General features: G+C 37.1%; 2 protein-coding genes across 2 annotated transcripts; both read right to left on the reverse strand.

The window, feature by feature from the left end:
* Positions 1–1677: 1677 nt before the first annotated feature.
* sumo3b (small ubiquitin like modifier 3b) lies at positions 1678–6252 on the reverse strand. Its single transcript, XM_044019861.1, has 4 exons — positions 5986–6252; positions 4805–4933; positions 4633–4704; positions 1678–2635 (listed from the first exon to the last, which is right to left on the reverse strand). Exons 1-4 carry the CDS (start codon positions 6004–6006, stop codon positions 2570–2572), a joined length of 288 nt encoding a protein of 95 aa, XP_043875796.1. The 5' UTR covers positions 6007–6252; the 3' UTR covers positions 1678–2569.
* A 270-nt stretch (positions 6253–6522) lies between these two features.
* On the reverse strand, positions 6523–10281 carry pttg1ipb (PTTG1 interacting protein b). The gene is made up of 7 exons (XM_044019854.1): positions 10057–10281; positions 9339–9394; positions 9137–9245; positions 8468–8570; positions 8027–8092; positions 7384–7430; positions 6523–7064 (listed from the first exon to the last, which is right to left on the reverse strand). Exons 1-7 carry the CDS (start codon positions 10208–10210, stop codon positions 7021–7023), a joined length of 579 nt encoding a protein of 192 aa, XP_043875789.1. The 5' UTR covers positions 10211–10281; the 3' UTR covers positions 6523–7020.
* Between the last annotated feature and the right edge of the window lie 1026 nt (positions 10282–11307).

Below are 11307 nucleotides of genomic sequence, written 5' to 3' on the forward strand. Positions count from 1 at the left end.
TGGTTAAAACTTTCAGATCTTTGCTCTAGGCTGTATAGTATTCTGAAGGATCCTTTAAATGAGAATTTCCAAAAAGAAGACCACCAAATATCTGAAAACGCTGCGGTACCTTCACTACATTTGGTTTGCGTAATTAGCAAAACAAACTTGAAATTTATGACTGCACTTGCTTTTAAAATAATAAAAACAGTCAGGCATGTTTATCCCTCCTCAAAATGTTGGAACATGCATTAGTGTGAAATCTGATCTGCTGACAGGGTGGAGACCACATTACACACAGGAGGATGACGTCAGCATGCAGAGCTCTGGAGACGATCCAGAGGCTCTCCAGATGCACACTGGCTTCATTCATGATGCTGAAGTGATCCACGAGGGGAGGGCGTCACATCTGAGGTTAGCTGGCTCGACACATTGAGGATGCGGAACGCAGATGACTGACCTCATACGGCCATTATGTGACCCATGCTAAGTTGATTTGCCTTGTCTGAAGGCCCCTCCCCCACACGTTAAGGGAGGAACACGCTTAAAAGCCAAAGGAACAAGGCAGTATTTTTATGTTTAAAATCCAACATTTGAGCTGCAATAATCACAGATGAGGGATGAAGCTCATGTGAAGTGGACACTTTATTATGTGTTACCAGATCACATTATTCAAATTAATCGAATGCCTATTATTATAATGTACATTACAGCCAAATTATTTTTGATTTTTGTATTACACACAGTAAACTAAAGCAATTATTGATATTACTTATGACATGATGTCTACCCATTCTTAAATAATGGTTCATTAAATAAATAAGTTTGGAAAGAGATAAAGAATACATCTACTACAACATATTCTTGATTTCAAGATAACGGATGTACACCGACCCAACGCACAGCAGCACATGACATAAGAATGAGCTTAAAAAAAGAGTGTGTGCTGCCTCCCATGCATCCCTGACACAGCTGATAGTGACACGCAGCAATAAACAAACAAATGAGTGGCAAGTAACAGACAGACGGAATTGTTTGTTACTTGCCATGTACTAATGTATCACCCTAACCTGTAGGCTGTGAAATTCATTTGCATTTATTTCAGTAAACACAACATATATTCTATTAGAAACCTGAGTGTGAATGTACTGTACAAGTCTGAACGGCTTCCTGCAGCTGCATCTCTCAGAGGTCAGGGTTACTACAAGTGGCTCCATAAGGACCTATAAAATGGATATAGGTTGCCAAAAATAAAGGCAGCACAATCAGACCAGTGTGTAGAGAACGTCAGACGGTTCGTTTGGCCACTCAATTTAGTAACATCTGTAAAATTAAGTTCTTTTAAAATTCTATGGAGTTATGGCCTTCACACTTCCGCTGTGGAGCAACAAATGTGTCTTTGTATTGTGATTTACAGGGAGTGGATTTCAATGAGTCAACCAAAGCAGACGTGCAGAGCAATAGCGCCCCCTAATGTGTTTTATCTGTAGTTTTTGCTCCGTATGAAAATTTTGACCACCTTTAGCTTGGAGAAATTTAACTTGCTTTACATTTAGTTATCACATGTATTTGCACCTCTGCTTTCAGCTCAGCAAAGTATACTATTTCAACACAAAACCCTACATTCTCTATGTAGGGTTTGTGAAAGTATACATTTTAGTGCATATCCACATACATGAAAGCCAAGAACTCAAGAAGCGGAGTATCAAACTATATTTATTGTATACAGTATAGGGACGACAAATAATGTACAAATCAAAAAAAAAAGAAAAGGAAATATCTGCCAATGACACCCTGCAAATAAAACAAATGTCAACTTTTAAAAATGAAATGGAGAAGTAAGATTTCTACCAACCAATCCAGAAGTCCCAACAAGCCGATATATTTTAGACAAATGTATTTAGATTGATGCAATATTCATACACTGACATGATATATAACCCTTAATGGATTGCAGAAGTTGACAGGTTTGTTGTATATTTAAAGGTCCCCAAAAAAAAAAAAAGGTGCAGACAAACTCGATACATTATCATTTTACAACTACATCTCTTGCTAACAAAAACCCTTTTATAAAAGAGCGTTTCTCATTTAGCATTTTTGGTCCAGAATCACAACCATACTTTTATGCCAACTGAGTAAATCTGCTATGAGCATGACATTAGTGAGGTAAACCATTCATATAAATCTTTCTTGGAGCAAGCATGTTTTCTTAGCAACAGTAGAAGGTAAAATCGGTTTGGGCAGGACACAGGAAATGGTGTGGTTTAAAAAGAGACTACTACATGTTTATTACGTCATGTCATAATACCTTTCCTATCTCTGGGGACATTAATAAACAGCTCCAATGCAGCAGTTTTCCTCCAGAACATTAATTAAAAATGAACCAATCCGCAACCAAAAAATGAAGAGTTTGGTTGATATGAGACATGCATGAGGTCATGTCAAATATATTTATATAAAAAACTTGATATTGATGTTGTGAACAGCCTAACATTTAACAAAGCACAGTGGAAAAGAGAAAAAAAAACAACAAATACAACATGAAGAAAATGGTGTGGATATTCTTCTGTGAGCAGAGTCCACATCACACTTAAGAGCAGATGCCTCCCGTCTGTTGTTGAAATACATCAATAGTGTCTTCATCCTCCATCTCCAGCTGTGCGAACAAAGCAAATTACACATTAGTCATCACATAACATACAATTACATTACTTTACAGCAAAAATTATATTTTACATTATATTAAGCTGTGATCTCCTTCATTTAAAATGTGCGTTCAATAGTGTATACTCTATACTAGGGTGTTTCATCTAGATATTGGTCTCAACAACCATCTACACATGTCATTCTTTGAGCATTTCGATTGTTAAACTAAATAAACAATCTGTGTTCCAGTTTTTGGCACCCATACCTACAATTCAGTGCCACACACCTCAGCAAGCAGATCTGCACTAATGAGCCTTTAATTGCCCCTTACCACATACATTCATGTGGTGATGGGGGTGAACTTACTACATTAACGTACAAGAAATTTCCCTATTGAAAAAGGCCATGTCCAAATGGAAACACATCAAAATACTCTATTTGTTGTTTTGAAAAGGTTTCTTGTAAACACGGCATTGTTTCAGGAAAGTTCTCTATCCACACAAACTCCCAAAAGACACAAAACGCTGTAGTGTGTATAGTGTTACAGCACGTCTGTCTGTCTGTCTATCTATCACTATATTTAATGACTTTTCAGACCACCAGTGCCTTTTTTTCCCTTTTTTTTAAAAAAAAAGGGACATCCTCAATTACTTTCCGAGAAGGAAATGGCCAGTTCTGTCGCATTAGTAAGTTTCATCTAGCTGTATTTACTGCGGAAGGAGATTCGGTCAGAAAGGTAGAAACACTGACCACACAGTCACAGACAAAAACTAGCTGTGGATTGTACAGTACAGTTGACCGTGTGTGGATCACTCATCTGTATCGTTCATTCAAGTAAAAATGGGAATCCGGTGAGATCTCGCGTCTTTTCAGTTCGACTTTGCTTATTTTTCATTGAAAGTGGTTGGCAACATTGTCAAACAGTCTCCGAACACAAGAGAAGGATGACAAAGAAGATGAGGACAGTGAATGCCAGAGCAACAGAGAGGTGAGGCTATGACATCATCGTTTTCCCAAAGCAGCGTATTCATCGTCTTCACGAAAACTCCTTTGGCAGCAATTACAACTTCGAATTAGGACATTTCATCTCATTTGTCAGAGCAGAGCTTTTTAAATGCAAACCGACTGGATGGCAAGTGTTTAAACTACTATCTTTAAGTCTTATAATGGTCTTTGAGGTTTTGACCGAGAAAATTATGGACAGTCAGACTTGCCCACAAGCCACTCATTTTGACAGTAAGTACTACTGAGGCCAGGCAATTCTGCCCCGTACCATACTTCTATTTAAGTATTTTAGTTTTAATTGTATTACCATTCATGATTACTTCTTTACCATCTCTTTTCCTAATTTTGATGGTGCAATTGCCAAAGCATTTTCCCTGCAAGGATCAGAAACGTTTTATAGTTTCACTGACACTAAACGATCCATATGGTTTGTCCATTTTACCGACAGTATTCATAACCAATCTTCCACAAAAGGAAAAAGAAATAGTAGAAAAGAAAATGTAATGGATGTGCACAACAGCAATTAAAAGTATGTCACCGGAAAACATAAGACATAATCAGAGTTAGTGTAAATTAGGCTAGGATGACATTTAATACTGAACTGACCACTAAAACTACTGTAATTCTCCACTGAATGCCTACAAGTTGTAAACAAGCAGCAAATTAGACTGCTCTTGTAATTTTAATACTTTGTTATCTCTGCCAAGGAGGTAATGATTCTGGCTGTTTGTAATGACACAAAACTTAAAAAATGGATTTGGATTAAATTTTCTGAGTATCTATGTTATAACCAAAAGGAAGAAAAAAAATGGATGTTGGTGGTAAACTGGATACAGGTTGAGGAATTTTCTAAGACATGTTTTAATTCTGTGAGACCGAGTGGCCGCTGTCAAGATTTGCACGAGTGCTTTCTCCAGTTAATGCAAAGTGTATTAACTTGTGAGAAGACATTTGAACAGAACATATTGTTATAAATAACATGATATATTGTGTTTCACCAACCTGTGCAGGTGTGTCCGTTTCATTAATTGGCTGTCCATCAAACCTAAATCTTATTTGACGAATTGACAAACCCTGTAAAAGACGGGAGCATTTTAATATTCTTGTGAGTCCATTAGTTGCTGACAAAACAATACATAGATATGAAGTTTCGGTTTTGCCTAGGTGAATTTACCTGTCTTTCGCAGTATGCCTTCATTAGTTTGCTGAGTGGAGTATGCCTCTTGATTTTGAACTGTACGACCGACCCATCCTGACCAGCTACTTTGAGGTTTATGTGGTCGTTCTCTGTCTTCACCCCTTCCTGCAATAACAACCACATGCATTAGCAACAGCAACTTTCCAATATCCAGGAGAGCCAGCCCAACACCTAGTGATTTAAGCAGCTAGTCAAGGCCTAGTGGCAACAAAGGTAGATGTAGAGCAATTAATTACATGGCGGGTTAATCAAGCCGAGTTATGTAAAACAACTGGTCAATTATTCATTATGTTAATTTTAAAATTTTTGTTCCCTGGAAACTTGATCATCCAATCATTTTTGATAGCGTTAGGTTTTTGGATTACCCACTTTGCAAATGTTCCATTTTGTGAATTTGAATTCACAAAATGTGAATTAGATTAGAGACCATACATGTTAAACAAATAGAGAAATTATACTAATACAAGGTTACATTCTAATCAGATGGAGAAGAGAAAACAGGGCAGAAAATATAATTAACATTATGTCAATGTTACCATAGAAAGACGTCAACAGCTTGAAAATAACACTACTGAAGATAGTATTGGCTGTGCTGGTGCGAAGGATCATGTCAAATTCTGCTTTGCGGCCCCATAATTATTAGGACCGGCTCTGGTGTGCAATAATATAACCAGTAACTGAAATTCAACAGCAGGTAACTTAAATCCGCTTGTTAAATCAGACAAGCGGAGTTCTCGACGAAGATTTCGCCGACCATCTAACGTTCAATGGTTCTTCCGGTGTTTAGCACAGCAAACTAGACTGGCGCAAAAAACCACAATGGCGCAACTGGAGAAAACACAAACCATTCATTTAACCGGCAATCTCTGGCACCGACGTTAGCCGCACATGCTGAATTCTGTAGTATACAATGCGGTGGAGCACGATAATGTTGTGGTTCGAAGGGCATTACAAAATAAACACGATGCGCCTAAACACAAAACATTCACTAATTAGCGGACCTTTGTTTTCTCCTTTTACCCGCTCAAATACCGCATCTGTAGCCGAGAAGCAGACTAGCTTAGCAATGCATGCTAACGATAATTCGCTAGTAGCTTCGTTAGCACCAAACGACAAACATAAACACGATGTTCCTTCGATGAAACACAAACACTGACCTTTGGCTTTTCCTCAGACATTCTGCTCCGTTGCCAGGAATAATTTTATATCGTAAAGCGCAGCCGTTATCGGTCAAGCGGGTTGTCGGCTCCGACACTTCTTTCGTTTGGACTAACAGGAACGCGCGCTGACATTTGAAATGTGATTCGACCAAAAGGCTCACGTGTTCCATTTTGCATCGGGACCGCGTATACGTGAACGCGCAAGTTGATTTTGCGCACTCCCGCGAGTTAGGTAAAACAGTAGGGCCCATTTTGCAAATCAACTCTACAGGCCATACTTGGGTCACACAAAACAGATTAACCAAAGACCCATTGTTGATTATTGATGTTTGTCATGTTTTATACTAAAATTTAGAGGTAAAACAGTGTCACTTTTATTTGTTGAACTTTACTCTTTACTGTCACATTTTGTTTTTCACAAGAATCAAACACCTCACATTTAATCCGAGCTCATTAACATTATTTGATTCACTAAAGTTCTTAATCAGAGTCATGATTTATCAATAGATAACATGAAAAATCACACGAAAACTGTTACATGTTGCAACGGAACATTTTTTGTACAAAAATAAACAGTAAAGCTGAGTGAAATTATAGTTAAAACAGGCATTTTAACAAGCACCACAACCCCCAATCAGCTGTGGAGGTATGGGAATTCTATAATACCGCATTTTTATGAAAATTAAAACAATATTAATATTGATATTTACTTCTCATGGTGGATAATATATCTAGCAGGGTTTACCTTTTATGTCTACTTTCCTGTGTGGAAAGAAAAGTAAGTTAAAGGAGCGTATTTTCACACAATCATTCACATCAAAATGAAAAAAACCAAACAAAAAAAAACATTAGATAAGCAGATCATGTGTCAAAAATGATTGCAAAAACATTTTAGTGACTTTTTTCTGCCATTAATGAAATTAATCTGCATAATGACACCTAATATGCTACTTTGAGTGCTGTCTTTCAATGTCATCTTATGATAGGATTTATTTTTTCCTTAAATAAAAGGACTTATGTCTGTGATTCTTCTTAATGGTCGTCCATACGTGCATACGGATTATCCTTTGCCAGACCTTAAAACAAGAATGAAGAACAGATTAGGTATTCAATCATTCACTTCCAAACACAGCACATACATTAAAAAACTAAAATATGAAATATTTAGGTGAATTCAATTTATATTTCTCCTCTAGATGGCACTACTGGATTTGTTGTCTTTCTCCATGGTGTAAACACAGACATTTGTAACAGCTTCATCTACCCATATTTCATTATATAAATTGAATTATCTTATATTTTCCCTATCCTGCTCTTATCAAATGTGCAGCTGTGTTGTCACTCATGCACTAACCCCCAAACCTTAAGAATTATGTAAAAAGAAAAATGTCTCACCATATTTCGACCTGATCTCATCATGTCTCAACTGCATTTCTGATCTCCTATAATGGAAAGAAACATGACAACAGATTAAATATTAGACAATAGATAACAAAAATGTCCTTGAATTCAGTGTTTGAATTATGGATTATGGATTAAACACAAGGCACAATTGAAACATGTTGGCTGCATCAACCAAAACTTACTCTATTAGTTTCACTTTCTTTGATTTGAATTGATTCAAGCAACCATATTCATAATCTTAAAGGTCCAGTGTGTCACATATAGGCAGATTAATTGATATAAATTCAACATGCTACCCAAAAAAAAGTATGGTTGTATCAGTGCATAATCACTTTTTCTGTTTTCATAGCCTTAGAATAAGCCTTTTATGTACTTAGGACAAGGACCTTGTTTTACAAACCAGCCAGACTACACTTTTTGAGGTGGAAGCTTACTACACAATGTAAGAAAAATACATTTTTGAAGGCCACCGTAGTTTCCTGATGCATGGAGTCCTCCTTCTGTTACAATTTGTAGTCTCACTATTAGATGTCACCAGTTCTTACACACTGGACCTTTAAAATGTGTGAAAATGCCATTTGCTGATATTGGGTTTGTTACATTAGCTTGTGTCAGACGTCCATACAGTATTTACCTCGCTTTCTGACGAGCCTTTCTTGCATGAGTTTGTCGCTCCACCTTGGCGTCTTCTCTCTTGTTTCTGGGATATAAGATGATGTTATTTCATGGATATTTATCATAGGATTACATCAGGTTTAAATATATGTGACAGAAGGGAGAATTTACTCGCGTATACAGTAAATCCGTCCAAAAATCTGTTATAATAATAAACAAATGAACTTATTTTTGGTTAGATCACATCTGAACAGAAAGAGGAAAGTTATGTTTTAAGAGTTAAACTGCAGTCACAAATTCTGGCAGGCTTTTGGAGATGGCCGTATCAGTGTGGCCTTGCAGAAAAACAGCTCATTGTGTTTGTGTTCCTCCTCCTCCTCGTCCTCCTCTTCTCTCCTCCTCCCTTCTTCCACACTGAACCATAATTCAGAGCCATCACCTCATGGGACTTCATGCTTACCCAGTTTTTTCACATTTGCAACAGCAGAAGCAGCAAATAAGGACGCCGATGATGATGACACCAGCCAGCACTGACATGGTGATGATCAGAATCTGGAAGTTGACTGTATCAAAGGCAGACACAAAGAAAGTTGACACAATTTTCAGATTTGGCCTCTCCTGGTAAGATTTTCTTACTGAGGAAGGCCCAACACTATGACTGTAATGAATTATTATACTGTATAATTGTTTTTCTAATTTAATAAATAATTTGACTGAATAAATATATGATGTTTGCAAACCTGGGAAAATTCACTTCCAACAGCAGCAAAAAGTTCAGAAATACAAAATATGAATAGAATACACAATGGAATAAAAAAAATAAAATAATTGAATATAAACATGTCAGAGAAAACATTTAAGAAGAGATCATAATCAAAAAATCATATAGATCATAATCAAAATAATTGCATTATAAATATATTACAATATAAAATATACAACTTTCATAGTAAAAAGTACAGTGGCACAGGCTTTTTACACACATGTTTTGCTGCTCTCCACTGTTGTTATACAGTCTGATGCTCTAGGGCTTGGTGACATCTTCAAATATGTGCTATCATGTAAAATCCTCAAGTTAAAACAACAAATACTTGACGTATCTGATGCCATCTAAAGATAAAATTCTCACCCCAACAAACCCCCCATCGTGCATCAGTCAGAGGACACACGCTGCCTGGGGGCAGGATGTTCCTCACTGGGTAGTCCATGCATTGTTGGGTTGGTCTGCACCACAAACACTGCAACGCACACGGCAACAAACACTGATGAATATCAACAACAGAGGACAACAGTGGACGGCTGCGTGTGCATGTGCGTCGAGCTGGACTTACAGTCACATTTCTCAAACATTCTTCACAGCTGGTGTTGGATCTCTGGCCACAAGTGACTGAAAATGACACAGGCGTAACAATAAAGTGTTTAAGTCTGCTTACCGTAGCTGTATTTCTGCAGCTCTTTAAATGTAGTTACAAGATGGAGAAATCTGACAAGAGCATGTGATCAAATCTTAACAAAGAGACACAGATCAGCTACTGTGCATTCAAATAAAAAGGTCATAACAGTATCTATGTGTTTTTTTAATTGTTTAATGGCATGGCACCATCCAATCAGGCCAAGATTTTACAGCCTCATACTCCAGCCAGAGCACTGAGGTCAACAAACCATTTGATCTTCTTACATCCAGGATTGAAAAATAAGCATTTTAAGTGACAGCTCCTATGCTAACTCTTCATGTAAGTACTACCAAGACCCAAACAGACCAGTGTGCACATAAAAGAGCCACCTCTTACCACTGGCTTTCAGTTCTGATGTTTACTGTGCAAACGTGCTAATTTTATGTATGTTTTATTGTTTATTTTAACACATTTATTCCAATTTTACATTTTAGAAATGGTTGTTACTATTTAAAACAGTGGGTGTATACTGAGGTTGTTTAAAATGTGCTTTAAATTAACATAAGTTAAGAGTGAAAAATGCGTTTTGTCCGTCATGTGACAGCCTCCTGACCTGAGCCACAGCAGCAGCAGCAGCAGCAGCAGAGAAACTTACCCGGAGCCGGAGCCGGAGAGGGAGTCGGTGTTTGCGCCTGTGAACTCCGTAAAAAGTCGCAGAGAATGAAGAAGAAAAACAAAGCGGCCGTGACTGAAGCTCTGCGGCCTCCGGACATCTTGAGACGAGGTGGAACCAACGAGAGCGCGGACATTTAGAGTGAAGTGTTTGTGTGTGGAGAGTCTCACTGGAGGGTGGACTCCGGGATGGTTCGCGGACGGGCGGGATGACGTCACGAGCAGCTGACGCTAGTTTACATGAAAACTGCTGCAAAGTGAGAACATCTGTGTGTGTGTGAGTGCGTTCATGATACATTCTTCTGTGGTTTATTTTTGAATGTTGCTTTGAAGTTCTCTGTGAGATTGTGAGATCTTATTTTGTGTGTACAAATGTGAAGTATCTGGAAGAAAACAAGTGATCCTCAAACAAAATGCCCTGTTTTAACTTATTTAGAATGCACATATGTCAGTAATTCTCCCTGTTTGTTAGTTTATATTTTTCATGTTTACTTGCAATTTTCATGAAAGCTGTTTTTTTTTTAAATCTGGAAAATGAAAAGTTGTTTTTATAAATACCACAAAATGTACTATATACTTTTTTATGAGTCACAGAACCATATTCATAGTAAAACATTCATTAATGCTTATATTAAAGGTCCAATGTGTATAAATAAATATAAGTAAATATAGGTGCATGTGTTTTCCTTTGGTAGACATTAAAGATAAAACAGCTCTACTTATTTTTTTGTTAATAATTACTTGATTTTATGAATTTTCTGTTTTTTTATTTCATGTTTATGGGTGTTTTTTTTTTTTGGAGTATTTAAGGGTTTAATGCTTAGGTTTTTTCCTGCTATTTATTACATTGTAAATGAAGCTCAAGTGATTACCCCAGGATGAGCCTTTTCTATATATACACCAGGAGTTGGGTCAGTTCTATGAACGCCACTATGTTTTTACAAAAGCCTACAATGGACAAACAGCATGTTTTGAGTTTGAAAGGTGCTACAACACACTTGGAAGGGAATAGTGAGGTGAGGGATATTCAGCTGCAACTTCACTAATAAATGTTGCTGAAACATTTGTACCTAAATTGACTTAATAAACTACACATTCTAGTTTATAAATAAAAACTGTTGTTGAAAAGCATTTATCAATTATAAAATCCACAGACCTGCTACACACATCTAAATTATGGTCCAACATAAGGCATAACAAAATAGGAGACAATCATAATAAACACACAATGGCA

This window comes from Solea senegalensis, linkage group LG2 (genome assembly GCF_019176455.1).
Source record: "Solea senegalensis isolate Sse05_10M linkage group LG2, IFAPA_SoseM_1, whole genome shotgun sequence".
Lineage (NCBI taxonomy): Eukaryota > Metazoa > Chordata > Actinopteri > Pleuronectiformes > Soleidae > Solea > Solea senegalensis.

Excerpts from the sequence above, each read along its gene's own strand:
- pttg1ipb (XM_044019854.1), bottom strand. The coding sequence starts at position 10,210 with ATGTCCGCGCTCTCGTTGGTTCCACCTCGTCTCAAGATGTCCGGAGGC. Across the intron at positions 9,246-9,338 it reads AATGTTTGAGAAATGTGACT|TGTTTGTGGTGCAGACCAAC; the intron begins GTAAGTCCAGCT and ends TGTGCGTTGCAG. Across the intron at positions 7,431-8,026 it reads AAGGCTCGTCAGAAAGCGAG|GAGATCAGAAATGCAGTTGA; the intron begins GTAAATACTGTA and ends TTTCCATTATAG.
- sumo3b (XM_044019861.1), bottom strand. The coding sequence starts at position 6,006 with ATGTCTGAGGAAAAGCCAAAG. Across the intron at positions 4,934-5,985 it reads TGTCTGAGGAAAAGCCAAAG|GAAGGGGTGAAGACAGAGAA; the intron begins GTCAGTGTTTGT and ends TTGTTATTGCAG. Across the intron at positions 4,705-4,804 it reads AGGCATACTGCGAAAGACAG|GGTTTGTCAATTCGTCAAAT; the intron begins GTAAATTCACCT and ends CGTCTTTTACAG.